Source organism: Lepidochelys kempii, chromosome 2, assembly GCF_965140285.1.
Source record: "Lepidochelys kempii isolate rLepKem1 chromosome 2, rLepKem1.hap1, whole genome shotgun sequence".
NCBI classification, from domain to species: domain Eukaryota; kingdom Metazoa; phylum Chordata; order Testudines; family Cheloniidae; genus Lepidochelys; species Lepidochelys kempii.
Genome location: NC_136381.1, coordinates 228662007 through 228681846, shown reverse-complemented (window position 1 = coordinate 228681846; position 19840 = coordinate 228662007). Strand labels below are relative to the sequence as shown.

The 19840-nt window shown below is 44.5% G+C and overlaps 1 protein-coding gene across 2 annotated transcripts in view; it reads left to right on the top strand.

Moving 5' to 3' along the window:
• The first annotated feature begins 2138 nt into the window (after positions 1-2138).
• The window catches only part of CROT (carnitine O-octanoyltransferase), a 35510-nt gene continuing 17808 nt past the window's right edge, over positions 2139-19840 (top strand). Inside the window, exons 1-5 of one of the 2 annotated variants that reach the window (XR_012157567.1) lie at positions 2139-2273; positions 4510-4633; positions 13616-13740; positions 17844-18025; positions 18236-18360. Coding sequence is in view for 1 of the 2 variants with exons in the window: in XM_073334087.2 (XP_073190188.1) it covers positions 4519-4633; positions 13616-13740; positions 17844-18025; positions 18236-18360 (547 nt within the window). In the remaining variant the exon portion in view is untranslated. The remainder of the gene's footprint in view (positions 2274-4509; positions 4634-13615; positions 13741-17843; positions 18026-18235; positions 18361-19840) is intronic. The other variant, XM_073334087.2, reaches the window with a different exon arrangement.

Sequence of the window (19840 nt, the reverse complement as noted above, 5' to 3'; positions counted from 1 at the left end):
TCTTCCACAGAAACACTGTCCAGTGGACCAGTGGTTTGCTATGGGGAGTCATGGGTTCTGTGATTTCTTTCATTGAAAGCATACACAGATGGTTAAAGAGACATCTCACAGTGCTGCTCTCCTGCTGCATTTTCAAGGGCTGTGTCACATTTACAAAGAAGAAATCCCATCCCTGCCCAGGATAATAATGCATAATTGTATGCATTTGTGGGAGTTTTAAAAATTTGTTTGTGTTTTTTGCCTTCCTCTATAACATGCAGTAATGGCTACTGTTGGAGACAAAAAAGCCAACTAGCTGAACCTTAGGTATATTCTGGGGTGGAAATTCTTCTGTTCCTAAGAATTAAACTGCAGCTTTCAAAAGTCTACTCCCTTGTGAAAAATGGGTGCTGGGTTTTGGCCTTTGGTGGGGCTCTCTGCAATATTCTGAATACAATATTCTTCAACAAAAAAACTTCAAAAACAGACTCCAACGAGAGACTGCTGAATTGGAATTAATTTGCAAACTGGATACAATTACAAGTTTCAGAGTAACAGTCATGTTAGTCTGTATTCGCAAAAAGGAAAGGAGTACTTGTGGCACCTTAGAGACTAACCAATTTATCTGAGCATAAGGTTTCGTGAGCTACAGCTCACTTCATCGGATCATCATCATTATAGCTCACGAAAGCTTATGCTCAAATAAATTGGTTAATCTCTAAGGTGCCACAAGTACTCCTTTTCTTTTTGCGAATACAGACTAACACGGCTGTTGCTCTGAAATCTCCCTACAATGTGCATGATAATCAAGGTGGGCCATTTGCAGCACAAATCCATGTTTTCTCACCCGCCACCAACTCACTCCCCTGGGAGAGTGGTCACTTTGGAAGAGCTATTACCAGCAGGAGAGTGAGTTTGTGTGTGTATGGGGGTGGGAGGGTGAGAAAACCTGGATTTGTGCTGGAAATGGCCCACCTTGATTTTCATGCACATTGTAAGAAGAGTGGTCACTTTGGATAAGCTATTACCAGCAGGAGAGTGAGTTTGTGTGTGTGGTTTTTGGAAGGGGGGGGATGTGAGAAAACCTGGATTTGTGCTGGAAATGGCCCACCTTGATTATGATGCATCCGATGAAGTGAGCTGTAGTTCACGAAAGCTCATGCTCAAATAAATTGGTTAGTCTCTAAGGTGCCACAAGTCCTCCTGTTCTTTTTGCGAATACAGACTAACACGGCTGTTACTCTGAACCCTTGATTATCATACACATTGTAAGGAGAGTGATCACTTTAGATAAGCTATTACCAGCAAGAGAGTGGGGTGGGAGGAGGTATTGTTTCATGGTCTCTGTGTATATAATGTCTTCTGCAGTTTCCACAGTATGCATCCATGAAGTGAGCTGTAGCTCACAAAAGCTTATGCTCAAATAAATTGGTTAGTCTCTAAGGTGCCACAAGTACTCCTTTTCTTTTTGTCTTTAAACAGTAGAGAGGGGCAGGTCTAATAGTACTTGTGACTCAGGCAGACCATCAAGCAAAACACCTGTCCTCACCCTTTCTCTCTGGATGCCCTCAATCAGTACAGGCTAAGTATAGTTCTACTGCCCTTTACTCATACTTTAAGAATAACATTTCATTACAACTGCCCCCCCCCAAGTGATTTGTAACCCAACCCCAGCCAAAATCTATCACTGGGGCAACACAGCTCTGTTTTGGATACCTAGGTAGATTAAGTGTGAATGTAAATACAATCTGGTCCTGAAGCCTTTCCCCCCCAGCCCATCACTAGCTGTCAGGGAGAGCTAAATTAGATGTTGCTTACAAATCATAATTTGAAATTATTAGGTTGGCCAACATCACCGAAGTGAATGCACTGACATTGTCATAAACAGCTGTACAAGGAACTCCTCTATGTTCATACTTCTCAAATCTATGATACTTTTTCAAATGCACGTATTTTATGATACACTGTATATGCTTTTAAAGTGTGTATTAATGTTTCATTTTCAATTCAAATTTCCAATCACTAAACTGGCAAGACTGCATGTTAGTTCACAAAACTTGGGCGGGGTCGGGGTAAACACCCCACTGGGGGGAGGGTGTAGGGAAATCCCTGGGAGGGCGGCTTTGGGGAGAGGCGGCGGCGTTTCAGGGACGTTGCACAGGGCGCGGTGCACAGCCCTCCCGCCGACCCCGCCTAGGCTGAGCAGGGCGAGGCCCCGGCGGCGCTCGCTGCTCCTGCGCTCCGCGTCACTGTGCGGCGGCCGGGGCTGCAGGCGGCGGGCGCGCAGGGGCGAGGTGAGCTCGGGCCGTGGGTCCGCTGGGGCGGGAGGGACCCTTGCCCGGGGCCTGCGGCGCCAAGCGGGCAGCGCCCAGAGTCCCGTCCGCAGTTCCCGCCGGCAGGGCTGTCCCGAGCCGGTGGCTGCTGCAGGGGAGCAAGGCCAGACGCCCCCCCCCCCCTCGGGCACGGCTGCCATCCGCAGCGCGGGAGGGGCCCCGGGGAGGGAGCCTGGGGGGCCGAAAAGCCAGGGCCGGGGCGTAGCGAGCGGCCTGCGCGTACTCACCCTTGAGCGCCGCGTGCCGGGGCCGGGGGGCCGTGCCCGAAACAACCGCTGGGGCAGAGCTCTTAGACACTCTCCCAGCGTGCCCTGGTCTCCCAGCACCTTGCCCACAGCTGCCCCCGCTAAACTACCCCAGGGCCGCTGGGACGGGGGAGCTCCGTGTGGCTCGCCACAGGCCCAGGAACACACTGAGTAATGCTAATGTCCCCTCCCCGCTGCCAGTCTGCGTACCCCGTCCTGTGCCAGGCTAGGCTGACGGCCGTTGAGTGTGATTCCTTGTTTGTTCCGTGCTTAGGTGTGCCTGCTGTTTGCAGACTAGTACAAGGAGCAGGCCGCAGCCCCCTGCGCTTCACAGTCTAAGGCAGGGGTGGGCAAACTTTTTGGCCCGAGGGCCACATTGGGGTTGCGAAACTGTATGGAGGGCTGGGTAGGGAAGGCTGTGCCTCCCCAAAAAGCCTGGCCCCTGCCCCCTCCCTTCAGAACCCCCCAACCCATCCAATCCTCCCCCCGCTCCTTGTCCCTTGACCGCCCCCTCCCGGGACCACTGCCTCCCGGGACCCTGCCCCCTATCTACCCAACCTCTGCTCCTTGTCCCCTGAGTGCCCCCTGACCCCTATCCACACCCTCACCCCCTGAAAGCCCCCCCAGGACCCCACCCCATCCAACCCCCCATGTCCCCTGAGTGCCCTGCCCCCAGTCCACACCCCTGCCCCCTGACAGGCCCCCCCCAGGACTTCCACGCCTATCCAACTGCCCCCTGACTGCCCCCCAGGACACCCTGTCCCTTATCCAATCCCCCCTGCTGCTCAGAGCAGCAGGAGCTCCCAGCCCCGCTGGAGCCAGTCACACCGCCCACACTGCTGGGCAGGAGCAGCAGGCCAGAGTGCTGGTGTTGCTGTGTGGGAGGGACCGGGGCTAGTCTCCCCAGCTGGGAGCTCAGGGGCCCCGCAGGATGGTCCCGTGGGCCCTGCGGGCCGGATGTGGCCCATGGGCTGTACTTTTCCCCCCTCTGGTCTAAGGGCTTGTCTGCAGTTAAAAGACTGCAGCTGCCTGGCTGTAGCACTTCAGTGAAGACATTATTTATGCCCATGGGAGGGCCTCTCCCATCCACATAGGTAATCCACCCCACCTTCCCAGAGTGGGTAGCTAAGTCCATGTGGGTGTAGCCCTCCCATTGGCATAGTGCTTTCTACACCCAGAGTTAGGTTGGTATAAATGCATCACTCGGGTGTGGAAAGTCCTAAGCAATGTACTATACAAACATAATTTGATAGTGTTGATCAAGCCAAAGTGTGACATAACACTATAATAAAGGAATTACAGTAGTACAAAGGTTATAGCAAAGAGGTATTTGTTATGTGCACATTTAAAAAACAATATCTTCTTTTTAAAAAATCAAATATAAAATGTTATGGATGGTGTTTAGACTGTAAAACTGCAAAAATCAGTAATGAACAATTAATATCTGACTGTAAACAGACTAATATGAATTATGAACACAAAGGGTAAGTGCTAGATGCTTTCCATCTTTCCTGAAATACATTTCTAGCCTCTAAAATTTAACTGCTTACATATTTCATTAATGAAGCACCCACTGGACAATTCAATACTCCTGAAAAGCAGAACAACGGGGCTCTGTGTTTGAGTTACTGAGATGTAACCAGAGGAACTGTAAACAGCCTCCAAGTAATAGATTCCCCATCTTGTTTTGGGCATTCCTCCCCCAATTCTGAGTGTTATGCCACCAAGAGACTTTTCTGGCTTTGTATCATTGTGTTGGTTGGTTTCTCTATTAGATATGTCCTGACTTACCGAAGGGAGCTGGGCTTGGTGACTTCTTCTAGGTCCCTACATTTCTGTAATTACGTTTTACAATATAAGAGGCAGAGAGCCAAGCAAAATAGATAAAAGTGGAGTGGGGATACGTAAGCATTCTATCTAAATCAGGCTTGATAAATATTATTTTGCTTCAGATCCACATCATGGAAAACCAAGTGTTTGAATCCTGTGAAGAAAGAACATTCCAGTACCAGAGTTCTCTTCCTTCGCTGCCAGTTCCTACTCTTGATGAATCTTTAAAGAGATACCTCGATGCAGGTATAGCTGTTATAGTCACTTAATAAACTTTTCTCTTTTAGAGAGGTCCAAAAATTGTTGGAAATAGGTGTTTGTTTATATGGGGATGCTGGACAAACAAAGGCAGCCACGAGCAAACAAAGATTTCAAGGCATTTTTCACATTTGTAAATACAATTTTTTATTACTGTTGTTTATACAGCTCCAAAAGTCTGCTTGGGTCTTTTGAAAAATCTGACTTGGCAAGGCTCCTGCCCAAAAGAACTTACCATCTAGTAAACAAAATATCACAAAGGAAAAGGTGGCAGGGACAACACAAATATGAAGAAGCTCTTCTTTTTTTTTATGCCAAATGGAATTGGCTGATTCCTAAATCATAGGCTTCTATCATGTCAGACTCTTATATAGTAAACAAGTTGCAGATATAGGAATGAGCTGTCTATATGTGGTTTTTTTCTAAATAATTCTGTCCTTTAAATCACTCCCAGAATTCTGAGACTTCTGAATTTTTCCTTGCAACCTTTGCAACTACTTCAATTTCTCCTGCTAACCCACCTGTAATGGAAAAACTTTACTCAAGCAACTACCTTGGAGGTGGGGCTATGACAGCTATACCCAGCCAGAAACAAACATTATGCCATAATTCCTAGATCCACAGAGGGATCAAGTACTGCGGCACTGAGCATTGCAAAGCCTAACTTTTAGACACCTAAAAAAAAAAAAATCACAGGAACTACAGTGCAATTCACAGAGCCTGAGTTAGGAGACTAGGTTCCCTATACAATGAATTGAGAAAGATAGACACCTTGCAATGGGATCCACAAAAACTAGCTAACAGGAGATGCCCCGTCTCTCTCAGGAAATAGGTGCCCCTCTGCAGTTTGGATTTAGGCAACTATTTCTACTTGTGATCCATGACTGGGAATCCTTCTCTTCAAGTCAGGTGGCTTAAACGTCAAAGCCAGAGGTGGGCAAACTATGGCCCGCGGGCCACATCTGGCCTGTGGGACCCTCCTGCCCGGCCCCTGAGCTCCTGGCCTGGGAGGCTAGCCCCTGGCCCCTCCCCCGCTGACCTTCCTCCCATTCCCCCCCACACACCCCCCCGCAGCCTCAGCTCCCTGGGCCGCTGGTGCAATGCTCTGCATGGTGAGCTCTTGCCAGGCAGTGCAGCTGCAGAGCTGCAGCCTGACCTGGTGCTGTGCTTCGCAGTGGCGTGGCTGGCTCCAGCAGGGTGGCACGGCTGCCTGTCCTGGTGCTCTGGGCGGCGCAGCTGTAGCACCGCCAGCCACTGGCGCTCCAGGCAGCGCGGTAAGGGGGCAGGGAACGGGGGGGTTGGATAGAGGTCAGGGGAGTTCAGGGTGGTGGTCAGGGGGCGTGGGTGTGGATAGGGGTTGGGGCGGTCAGGGGGCAGGGAACATGGGGGTTGAATGGGGACGGGGGTCTTGGGGCAGTCAGGAATGAGAGGGGGGGTTGGATGGGGTGGCGGGGGGCAGTCAGGGCTGGAGGGTCCAGGGGTGGTCAGGGGACAGGTAGGGGTGGATGGGGCAGGGGTCCCGGGGGGGCAGTCAGGAATGAGAGGGGGGGTTGGATGGGAGCGGGGGCCGGGCCACACCTGGCTGTTTGGGGACGCACAGCCTCCCTTAACCGGCCCTCCATACAATTTTGGAAACCCGATGTGGTCCTCAGGCCAAAAAGTTTGCCCGCCCCTAGTCTAAGCCATTTCTTGTGAGAATGAGTTAGGTACCTGCCTCCCTTACCCAAAATGGCTGGAGGAGGAGATGCCCACCTTATAACTTTTAGCCCAGTGGTTAGAGCACTCACGTGGGATGTAGGAGAAACAGGTGGTTCAGCTTCCCCTCTGCTTGATGGAGAGAAAGGATTTGAACAGGGATCTCTCACACTTAGCTATGATATATTCTGGTATGGGTCTCCTTCAGTCTCTCCTGTTGAAGCTGTTCCACTTTGGATAAATAATTAGTCATTGGGTGAGAGAGAGAATGACATTCTAGCCTGGGTTGTGGGAGACCCAGAGTCCAGTTCCCTTGCTCCATTCACTCTTTCATTATTTATATACAGTAGAACAGCTGCAAAATAATGAGAGCAGTTGGAGTGGCCCCTGGGTCTCCCACAACCCAAGCAGCTGCCCTAACCACTAGGCTATAGAGTTCTTCATTCTTTCTCCCCCCTCACCTCCGTGACTCTAAGTATTTATCCAAAATGAAACAGCTTCAACAGGAGACACTGAGAGACTATCCCATAGCTCAGTGGTTAGAACACTCTTCTGAGAAGTTTGGGAGGCCTTTGTTCAAGATGGCTGTTGAACCTGGGACTCCCTCATCCCAGGTGAACGCTGTATCCAGTGGCCTAAAGTTGTAAGGTGGGTGGTGATGGAACCACCTCCTCTGGTGGCTGGATTTGGAGTGGGACCTGATCTGGTAGGCGTCTTCTAAGCACACCTACTGGATTGGGGCCCTCGGATGAAATAGGCAGAAGCCTGCCTCACCCCCAGTTCATAGATTGCACTGGGGCTTTGGGAGGAGATAAGCATCTGCATGCCTAGAGTGAGGCAGCAGTGCATGTGCTCAGAGGCAGAAACTTAGGCACCTAAGGAACTTTTACATTAGAAATGTAGGCACCGAGCGAGGTTAGATGATAGCTGAACAAGAGTTTCATGGATGCAGTGGTGCCTAAAACTCAGACTAAGGCCTCCATGTACCTTTGTGGATCTGTGCCCAAATCCCCAGACTCACTTTGCATCCAATTCTGCTCCCATTGAAATCAGTGGAAAAGTCCCAGTTGGTTTTGTGGTTGCAGGATCTTGCCCCTTATGGCTGTGTCTTCCCTGCATTGTTAGCTCAAGATATGAGTTTTGCCCCTAACCTGACTCCCATCCATATACACACACAAGTTTCTAGCTCCACTAAAGCAGTGCTTTAAGCCTGAACATGCTAACCTGTTGGGGTATGTTTACATTGTGTTGTGAACCTGAGACTGTAGGGCCCAGGCTTGTGGACTTGTTGTTTCCAAGCCTGTGCTTCATGTTGTATTGTAACCTTGGTTTTACAATTGCTGGACCTGTGTCTCAGACATACTAACGCATCCAGACTGCATTACACAGACTTTCTGACTCTGGTCTGCGGCTTAAGCTACATCCACACTACAAAATGACAGGGGTTGGACCCAAGTCACAGCGGGACTCAGACTCTAGCAGGGTCCTAGGACCTGAGCCAGATTGATTTGCATGTGAATAGAAGTGAGACTTGGGCTCAAACCTGAGTCAGAGCCTGGGGTTAGTATGCAGTGTAGAGACACTCACAGGGTATGTCTACACTGCAATAAAACACCTGTGGCTAGCCCATGTCAGCTGATTCAGGTTTCCCCTTCCCCTTCCGAGTCCCAGAGCCTGGGCTCGGAGCCTAAACCTCTACACTGCAATTTTATAGCCCCTCCAGCCTGAGTCAGATGACTTGGGGCAGCCACAGGTGTTTTATTGCAATATAAACATACTCTCAGAAGGTGGGCTGAAGTTAGAGTGCTTCTGATGCTCTAGCTCAGGGGTGGGCATTGGGCAAACTACAGCCCTTGGACTGGATCCAGCCCGTGAGCTATTTTAAGCTGGCCTGTGAGCTCTCACTGGGGAGTGGAAGCTGGGGCTTGCCCCACTCCGGTGCTCCTTAGGGTCGGGGGCTACACCACACGGCTCCCAGAAGCGTGGCAGGGCCCCACTCTGGCGCTCCAGCCGGGGTGCAGGGTCAGGGGCTGCTCCACGTGGCTCCTGGAAGCTGCAGCATGGCCTCGCTCCGGCTCCTACGCGCTCCAATGGCCCCCTCTGGCACTCCAATGGGAGCTACAGGGGTGGTGCCTGGGGATGGGGCAACGTGCAGAGATACCTGGCCATGCCTCCATGTAGGAGGTGCAGAAGGGAGCCGCTTGAGGTAAGTGCCGTTCGGAGCCTGCACCCCTGAGCCTCTCCCCATGCCCCAGCCCCCTGCCCCAGCCCTGATCTCCCTCCAAACCCCTCGGTCCCAGCCCAGAGCACCCTCCTGCACCCCAAACCTCTCATCCCCAGCCCCATCCCAGAGCCCGCACCCCTACCCCAGTCCTGAGCCCCCTCCCGCATGCTGAACTCCTCATTTCTGGCCCCAGCCCAGAGCCTGCACCTCCAACCAGAGCCCTCACCCCCTCCCATACCCCAACCCCAATTTTGTGAGCAAAAGTTTGCCCACCCTACTCTAGCTTGTAAAGCAGTGGAAATGCAGCTGCTCAAGTTACAACTCATCAGCTGCTAATGCAATCATTCTACTAATCAAATCACTATGTAGCTCAAATGTTATTTTGTTGCGTGATCACCTTCACTTGAGCTAGGGTAGCTTGCGTGAAGTAACTTGAGTATACTAACTCAAGCTGACTGTTGCAATGAAGAGAAGTCCTACATTGCTATGGTTAATTGAGGGTATATCTATACTACAAATGCTACAGCAGCACAGCTGCCGTGCTCCAGCTACACCACTGTAGTATATATAGACACTACTGCAATGTCACTGTAGTAAATCTACCCTATTGAGAGGTGATATTAGGTTGACAGAAGATTTCTTCCACCGATTTAGCTTAGTCTACGGTGGGGGATAGGGCAGCTTAACTACATCACATAGGGCGTGACATTTTTCAGAGCCCTGAGTGATGTAGCTGGGCCTAGCTAAGGTCTAAGTCTAAGGCTATTATGTCACTCTTTTTGATGCAGAGCGCTAAATTAATGGGTATATTGTTTTTTTAAAAAAAAAGTGTCTCAAACATTTATTTGTTGCAAAAATAACCCCACTTTATTTTCTATCTCTAGTGCAGTTGACTGGAATTAAAGATGTGCTGTGATTTTGTACAACTGAACTTTATAAATCAAACCTATCTCTCCAAATTAATAAATAAAGCATACCTGAATTAAAGCTCTGAGAGTTTTACACACTTTTGCTCTTGAACTGTACATGCAGCCCTGCATTTAACTTGGCAGGTCTCAACATTATTAATGAGGTTAGTTCAACTGTTTACCCTCACACCCACTCACCCACATAAATCCCAAAAGGTCAAACAACATACGTATATTTATCAATCTAGTATGATAAGACTTCGAGAGAAAGATGCAGCTTAAGGTCCTGATCCTGCAATGAACTCCATGCACATATAGACATGGATCCTGGTCAATATGTGTAGTGTCGCTTTCTATGCTTGAGCTGCACAAAATGTGTGTCTGTTACAGCTCTCAGCTTGCAATCCTGGCTCTTTAGCTCTCAGGTCTGGAGGTAGGGTGGATACAAAAATTATAATTTTTTTTATTTAATTTTCTTTTTAACAATAAACCTGTTTAAAATGAAATCTAAATTTAATACAAAATGTTAATGCCTATGCTATTTATAATCTTGTAAAACATTTCAAATAAAACATATATGCTGAATCCATAAGCCTCTATCAAAAACTTTGCATTAAAGGCTCAAGGTTAGACTGTTTTTCTAATAAAGAATGAATCGGGGGAAAATATTTAACTTTTGAAGTCAAGCTTTATGAATATGGCACAACAGGTCATGTGCTGCATTAGAGGCTTGTTTTGTTTAATAAAAATAAATTTTATGCTGTGTTGCGTGTTTAATTATATTCCACTTACCATCTTAATGCAGCTTGACACAAATCATGAGCAAAAAGTTATCTAGTAAATAAGTAATCTGTCATTTTCTATTTTCTAGCATACTAAAAATGTACAGTTTATAAGAATCTGAAAATACTAAGTTATGTCATTACTTCAGTAAATGTATATAGTTATTGTGTACCCTCCTAGGTACCAAAAAGATGTACCAAATCTAGTCTAAAAGGCTCTATTTACTTGTAAATCAACATGTTTAATGGTTAGATTAACCAATGAGAATGCATCTTTCTTTAAAAAATAACTGAAGTACAAATGGAAGAGTTGATTAAAATGGAGTATTTAAATTTAGGCTTTTGTCATGGTGATTTAAATTGGTCCACCCTGTCTGGAAGTCCCCTATTCAATGCCTGGTATATTGACTGAGATGGCAGTTGTCACACAGGCAGGCTTCTATGCCTGCACAGATCCCCACTAAAGTCAATGCAAAAATTGAATTCAGTGGAACTCCTCACTGCTGAACTCACTGTAGGGTCAGGCTTTGAGGGAATACAATTTAGTAGATTTGTGAAACCTGATTTTTATTTCTGGATGAGTTGAAGTCTCCATTTTAGTACTGTGCCCAATGAGTTAAAAGATCTTGACTTCAAATTTATTGGAAACTATACTGGATTAAGTATGTGTAGCCACACTGACATTTTTATTAAGCAAAATTATGCTGGTGTAAAATATGTGGTGTTGGACTATACAAGGAATCAAACTCAAATATGGTCTTAAATAGTCATAAAATAAAAGGTAAGAATGATTTTTTTTCTTTTTTTGGCAAAAATTCCATGTTTCTGGGTGTGTTGTGTATACTCCTCACAAAACCAGAGAGGAAAAAAGGAGCTTTAATCTCAGTCTGTCTACACTAGCACTTTTGTCAGTAAAAAAATTTGTCGGTCACGGGTGTGAAAAAATACCCCCCTGACTGACATAAATTTCACTGACAAAAGTGCTGGTGGGGACAGCGCTATGTCGGCGGGAGACACTCTTCTGCTGACATAGCCACCACCGCTCGTTGCGGGTAGTTTTTCCTCCTGGCATGGAGTGGCTACATGAAGTCTGTAGTGTAGACACAGTCTTTGTAAACAAGAAGTTACTTTGGCAACACCATAAGAAATATATACCTACACACAACAGCACAGGCTCATGGTTAGCCAGATGGGATACCCAAGACTTGTGTTGCGTAGAACATCTAGTTCCTGTGAAAAACTTTGGCCGTGCTACATAAAAATCACCTTCTTAGATGTAGGGATAATTACTAAGGAGAGATCAGTTGTTACAATGGAAATGTGTCAGATCCCATGCTACTCAGTGCAAATTCCAAGATACCCAAAATATGATGATTGAGAAATATAATTCAGCAACCCATATGGATAGATGTTTGGAGAAAGACTCCATTAGACCAAAATCCTACCTTCTACCCCACACAAGGATTGACTTTTTTCCCTGTTGCTAGGAACATAGTCGAAAATTCAGTCTAATCGCACAAATAGATAAGTGTCAGCAGACCATTCACCACTGTTCTGTGCTCTAGAATAACTTGTTCACGAGACTATGAAGAATGAGCACTATACTCATAGGTTCTTTTCTGAAAACATCAAATGACAAACCAGATAAAGGAATATATTGTATAAAATATAAGTGAGGGTGTTACAACTCTGGGGTGGAAAGCCTACAAAACAAATATAAAAAGTTTTATATGAAGACATAATAATCCTTCCACACACATTGAAAATTTGAAAGCACCCAAAAAAAAAACCCCTAAATTATACAAAACTGAAAAAGAATGCCAGAAAAAGATATTGGACCCATGGAAACATTACAACTAGACTTAGTGTTTCTAAAGACCATTATAGCTATATTTCCATTAAACATATCTTATGAACATACAAGTAAACTTAGAAGAGTATTAACCAATATAAATGGTCATGCAATCTCAAGGGTAATACAGGGATCTTACTTACAAAAGCAGCAGCCTTGCCCAAAGTATTTCAGAAATATTGAGCTACTAAATCAGGATAGCAGAGTTGGATATCCACTTTGTACTCACTTCCCTCAGGTGTAAATGTCTACAAAAGGTGCAAAACATTGGAGAATCAGGCCCCTAGATTTTAACCAAGGAGATTTTGTGATGAGCAGGAGACTATCAGGAACTTAAAGAAAGAGGTTATCTAATTTAATTAATTATAAAGCCTACGTATGGCTGCTAAGAGAGTATGAGCAAAAAAGATGGTCCCTGTCCCAGAGAGCTTTCCAGTCTGAGTATAATATCCAACAGATGATACAATACAAATGGAGGAGTACAAGAAAACAGTGAGATGGTATTGGTCAGTATAATAGGCAGTGGTCTCAGCACACCCGTTACCAAGTTTTTGTAGGCATCATGGAAAAGGAGAGTTTGAAGGAGGAATTTGAAGTAGGATAAGGAGGTAACTTTGCAGATGTTTACAGGGAGCTTCTTCCAAGCATGAGGGGCAGCAAGGGAGAAAACACTAAGGTGCTTGTTTGAAAATTTAACCAGGCGGCATTGGAGGTTGGCATCATTGCCCAATTGGAGGTAAGTATCTATCTAGAAAGTGAATTGAGAGATGACTGGTTGGTTGGGGCTAGACCAGTTGTGGGCAACCTGTGGCTCGCAGGCTGCATGTGGCCCATCAGGGTAATCCCCTGGCAGGCCGCAAGACAGTTGGCTTACATTGATCATTCACAGGCACGGCCGCCCGCAGCTCCCAGTGGCCACAATTTGCAATTCCCGGCCAATGGGAGCTGTGGGAAGTGGTGGCCAGCAGATTACCCTGACAGGCTGCAGGCTAGACCATGAAGGGCTTTGAAGGTGAAGATAAGTAGCTTATGTTTGATGCAATAATGTGATAGCTGTGTGTTTCTCAACTGTGTGGACTCACCCAGTGTATTAGGCTGGTACTGTGCCCACAAACAAAGTAGAGACAAGTTTAATTAGTGAATGAGTTCCATGGGAGCTGCAAAGTCACAGAACTCCATAGTATCTACCAGCTTAGATCCTAAATATTTCTGTTTTCAGTCTCTTATTTAATTTAATCACTTATTTGATATTGCGGGCCTTTTGTATCCACTCTTATTTGAGAGGAGTGATAGTCTTATTTAACTTACATTTTTTTAAAATGTATTTTTACATTAAGATTTCCTAGAACTTACTCTGGCCTTTTTAAAATATATTTTTCTTCCAACAAAGACATCTGTGTTTATTTTAAAAATTTCTCTTGCGTTCTGTCAGCTTCAGGGTCTGCATGGGGGAGGGCACGGGGGGAGTTGATATGAATCTGTATTTATATACATTTTCCTTTTTTACAGTAAAACCATTCCTAAATCAAGAAGAATATCAAAGAACTGAGGACATAGTTAAAAAGTTTGAACATGGGATTGGAAAACTGTTGCAGCATAAGTTACTGCAAAGGGCTAAAGAGAAGAAGAATTGGGTATGTTTTGAATTATGATTTTTTTAAGGTTGTAAAATATTTCCTATGAGTTTCTCATACATCTTGATACATCTAGTTTTGTGAATATAAGACATCAGTATTTTTGCAGAGAACAATCAGAAAGTGAGCTAGATAGGGCCTGATCTTGTGAAGTGCTGAGCTTTAGGCTCAACCCTTCCTTATTCTTGTTACATAACTTTATTATGTGACTAGGGTTATTTACAAGAATGTTTTCAGGGTCAGGCCCAACGTTTGCATATGAAACCCACAAGTACTAGTGTTTATTGACTGAGCAAAGCCTACATATTTTAATAGCTAAACAAATTGGAAAAGGAGGAGGAATCTATGAAAATAGTGTTTTGTTGAACATTTTTATATTTATGAATTGCTGGGACCAGTTTTATTACTCGTTTTGTTATGGCTGGCTCAGTAAACAATCACATAAATAAGATTACAGCAAATAAGAACTTAGATTTAACTCAGTTATCTTGAGGTATCATATTCTGCCGTATTGGACAGGCTGAAGATGACTTAGTATTTGTATTGTGATAGTGCTCAGAAGCCTAAATCTACTAGACGCTGAAGAACAAATCAGACAACACAAGAGTAAAATTTTCAAAAGCAGCCAGGTGACTGAGGCTCCTAAGTCCCACTGATGTGCAATGATTCTTAAGGGTTGTTTACACGGCCAGTTACTGCGTGGCAAGTCATAGTGTGACTGTACGATGCACCATCTTTCCACACAGAAATACCCTGTGTGGACACTTTCCAATGAAAGTCCTGGAGCGTGTGACAAGCAGGTGCACTGTAGATTCACACCCTGGCTAGCCACATAGTAACTTGCTGTGTAGATGAGCCCTTAGGCCCCTAATTGTCTAAGTCAGGTTTGAAAGAGGAATTTAGGCTCCTAAGTCATTTAGGAACTTTTGAAAATTTTACCCACGGTTTGTGCCCCAGAGAGCATACATTCTAGTCTCTTTCTTTTTCTGAAGAGCAATAATACAGGTGATGGCAATCTGACAGTCAGGTGGCCTTGCAAAAAAGAAAGAGAAAAAGGAACTACTAGTAAATTTCAAACACTCTTTGGAATTCATAAGACCATCATCAGTCCCAACATGTCTATAGTTACATTATCTCAGAGCAGGTATTCTGAAGAATTTTCATAGTGTTGAACACCTCTGAACAGAGAAATTATATTTTGGACTGTTTCCCCCATCACTAATAATCAGATAGACCACCTCTCCTCCCATTCATGATTCATAGATTAGAAAACCAGAAGGGACCTAATCTGACCTCCTGGGTAACACAGGCTATAGAACTTCCTTGAATTAATTCCTGTTTGAACTAGATCATATCTTTTAGAAAAATACCAAGTTTTGATTTAAAAATGCCAGTGATGAAGAATCCATCCATACTTTTGGTAAATTGTCCCAATTGTTAGTTACCCCCACTGTTAAAAATCTGTGTTGTATTTCCAGTCTGAATTGGTCTACCTCAGTGGTTTTCAAACTTATTTGATCACGCCCCCTTTCTGTGTGTCTGTAGGAATTTACAGCTCCCTCCCACCCCCGCCGCCAAACAAGTACATACAGTAGAACCTCAGAATTACGAGTGCCTCAGGAATGGAGGTTGTTTGTAACTCTAAATGTTCGTAACTGAACAAAACGTTATGGTTGTTCTTTCAAAAGTTTACAACTGAACTTGACTTAATACAGCTTTGAAACTTCACTATGCAGAAGAAAAATGCTGCCTTTAACCATTTTAATATAAATGAAACAAGCACAGAAACAGTTTCCTTACCTTGTCAAATTTTTTAAACTTCCTTTTTGTCTTAACATTTCACAAAGCACTGTACTGTACAGTTTTGGGGTTTTTTTGGTCTCTGCTGCCTGATTGCATACTTCCAGTTCCAAATGAGGTGCATGATTAACCGGTCAGTTTGTAACTCTGCTATTCGGAGCTCTGAAGTTCTACTGAATACCAATATATGTGGCTGCAGTGCTTCACTTGAATCAGTTTTAGCTTCTTTGTTTTTCACTTATTTTTTTTCTGTTGCACAAATGAGCCAACGATACATTGTAATAAAAGCAAAAGCAAAAGCAAAACTGCGATTGTGGTCCATGCGTACAATTAAACGTGCACACCGCTCCATAGCAAATGGATTAATGTGCAGATGGCAACGACTTTGTATAATGCTATGCAAGCTTAACAGAAATCTGTCGGAATGCACAACGCCATCTGAGGACCTCATAAGTCTGGAGGAATCGGCTTTGCTAGTTGTTCATTGCTGTGGGTAAAATGTGTGCAGTAAGTTAATTTCCCCCCCCCCCCCCCAAAGCTTCTCACGCCCCAGCAGAATACATTCTGTGCCCCCCCGGGGGGCCCATCCCCCAGTTTGAGAACTTCTGGTCTAGCTTCATCTTTCAGCCACTCGATTTTATTATATCTTTCTCTGCTAGATTGAAGAGCCCATTATCAAGTTTTTGTTCCCTGTGTAGCTACTTACACATTGTTACCCTCTTAACCTTCTCTTTGTTGAGCTAAAGAGATTGCGCTCCTTGAATCTTTGACTATTGAGCATGCTTTCCAGTCCTTTAATCATTCTCGGGGCTCCTCTTCAATTAATCAGCATCCTTCTTGAAGTGTGATCTGTAGAACTGGACATGGTATTCCAGTAGCTGTCATACCTATGCCAAATACAGAAGTAATATATCCTCTCTACTCCTACTCAGTGTTCCCGTTTATTCATCCATTGCATTAGCCCTTTAGTATCACACTGGGAGCTCATGTTCAGCTGATTATCCACTGTGACCCACAAGTCTTTTGCAGAGTCACTGTTTCCCAGGATACATCCTGTAACTAAAGCTTATATTCTTTGTTCCTAGAGGTATAAATTTACATTTAGCCTTATTAAAATGCACATTGTTTACTCATGCCCAGCTTACCAGGCGATCCAGATTGCTCTGTATTAGTGACCTGCCCTCTGCATTATCTACCATACCCCTAATATTTGTGTCATCTGCAAACTGTTTTCTTCCTGGTCATTGATAAAAAAGTTAAATAGTGTAGAGCAGTGGTCCCCAAACTTTTTAAGTTGTGCCCCCCTTGCCGCTAATGTAATTTGCCCGTGCCTCCAGGAGCCGCAGTCAGGGACCGAAGCTGCGGTCGTGGGCCAGAGGCCCAGGCCATGGCGATGGATGGTGCTGCAGCTAGGAGTGGGGCCATGGGCCAAGGCCAGGGCTGAGGGCAGGGCTGGGGGTCGAGGCTATGCCCAGGCTGGGCCCAGGGCTGGGAGCAGAGCCGCGGTCGGGGCCAGGGCTGGAGCAGAGATGGGGACAGAGCAGGGCTGGGTGGCACTCTTTCCCCGCACCCTGTAGGGACTGGCCCAAGCCCCGCTGCGCCTCCGCTGAACATTCCTCCGTGCCCCCGTAGGGGGTGCACCCCACTGTTTGGGGACCACTGGTGTAGGGCCAAAAATGATCCCTGAGGAACCCCACTAGAAACACAGTTGCTCAATGATTATTGCCCATTTACAATTATATGTTGAGAGCCAGATAGAAAAGGTGGGTTAGATAATATGTCTTTTATTGGACCAATGTCTATTGGTGAGAGAGAGACAAGTTTACACAAAGTTCGTTTTCAGGTTTTCTTGAGACCTGTCAGTTAGCCAGGTTTTAATACATATAATTTGTGCCATGTTAATTTTGTATTGTTCTAGTTTTGTTAATCAAAATATTGTGCAGTACCAAATCAGGTATCTTACAGAAGTCTATTACATTAACACTTAGCTTTGTCAGCTAAATTTGTAATCTCATCAGAAAATAATCTCTGGCAACTGCAGCAGTCAACAGCTACAACAACTGGTGACAAGGAAAATTAATATTAAGAAAGTAATGTAACATAGCACCTGGAAATGTAACGTAGCTGTCTCAGTACTATCAGAAAGTGCTTTGTGGATCACTAGTCTGCCTTTCACAGTTCAGGAACTATTTCAGAGTATTAAAAAGTAACAAAAAATTAGATAGGTACAGTAGAACAATCAAGTGATTATTATAGAGGTATGCCTAAAATATATTATGATGCTAATCTCTATTCCTTTTCAGCTAGAAGAATGGTGGCTGAATGTGGCTTATCTTGATGCTCGCATACCAACACAAATATATTATAACTTTGGAGGCGCAGGCCCTTATCTTGAACACTATTGGTCACCAAAAGAAGGAACTCAAATAGAAAGAGGATGCATAACAATATGGCATACCTTGAAATACTGGGAACTAATAAGAACGTAAGACATTTAAAAAAAATATAATTGCTTCTAAATATCAGTGTACTGTGCATGCTTACAGTCATGAACAATATGGGACAAGTTCTTCCTTGATGTAACTCCACTGTACTCAGGGATGAATTTTGCCATATTTGATTTGTTGGTGTAATTTTTACCTCATGCTTAAAAGTTAATCAGAATCTATGCTTTTGTATATTCTGTTTACTGCAGGGAAAAATTGGTTGTGCATAGACATGGAAATAAGCCTCTGGACATGAACCAATTCCGAATGCTGTTCTGCACTTGCAAGATTCCAGGAATTACTAGAGATTCTTTAGGCAACTATTTTAGAACTGGTAAACATATACAACTTTCCTAGCGTAACAGACAACTGATTTTATGTTGCAGGACTAAAGTGTGGCCATGTTAATCATGAAACAAACACTATATTTTTGTCTGTTTTAAAAACCTGCCTGTAGCTGAAGAGCATTTTGATTAGCTATACATTGGTGTTATAGGGTTGCTAATCTATGCACTCTGTACATCCCACAGCTGAGGTGATGCCTTTGTGGCACCTTCTAAACTGGAATTGATCTTTATAATTGGGTTGGATACAGACAAAGATAAAAGAATCAGGTCAGATACAAATAAAGAGTTAGAGCATCAGGAATGGACTAACTTACTTTAGCCCTCATGCCCCTTTTGGTACAGTATTTAGTGCTTCCTTCTTGCTGTTGAATGAAAGGGGTTATTTCAAAATTATTTGTTTGTAGCTTAATCACACTTACATATGCCAATAGTAAATATGCGTGCCATGTATTGTAAAATTACAATATGGAGTTGTAAATCCCTCCCTATCCCTGTCCCCATTTTTCAGGGACATGCTCGCCATATGTTCTGATATGTTTCCCCCTCCCCCCCAATTCTCAGCTTCCCATCCAGCTCTCACTTCTTCTTGTCAGAAGTCCACCTGCCCCAGTGGCCCATGTAATCCATCCTGCTAAACTCCTACTGCTTTTGTGGAACTGACAAGCGTAAGAGCCATGGGGCTCCGCTTAATGCACCTTGTAAAGATTGGGGATTCCCTGAGAAATCTCATAAGGCTCAGAAAGATGTTGATGCACTTACCTCAGTACACTCCTATATATCTCCTAAGGTTCTCAGAGGTGGAGCCCCCCTCCTATAGACCTTAGGAGGTGTGGATTAGTGAGGTGCCTCTCCTCCAGAGCTCAGGAAGTCAAGAGGAAGTGGGAAGCCTTCCCTATTCTCCTTCCCTCCCCAAACCCTTGTTAGGACTGTAATAAACTTTTATGTATGGGAATTTCTTAAATTTTTTAAAGAAAAGTTAAGGTTGCAGGCACATAACAATGGTTTGAGGGTATATGACCTTTCAAGAACATTGGTTTAAAAATAAAACATAGAAGAAAATCCAAACAATAGAAACTCAGAGAATGCAGAGTTATGGTTGCATTTCTCAAAGCACTCGAAGAACCTCAGCTGTGTCCCTGTGAAGATGAAAACCTGTTATCTCCCTTTTTGGCGTGTAGTGTATTTCAGATGTTCACGACAGCACCTTGTTTTTGTAAGTTTTCATACATGTGATAATTTGTCACTCCACTAGTTTTTGCTCTTTTCATGTAAGTGCTGTAATTTCATGATCTCTGTAGATGACATTCTTAAGGGGGAATGATTTCCTTAATTTTGCTATTTATTTAAATCAGGAACTTATAAATTTTGTTGTGTATTTTACAATATGATCATGAAGAAAGACGTAACCCAACAAAATTACTATATGAATAAGATTAAGACATTTTTATAGGCATTTGTTAAATGGAG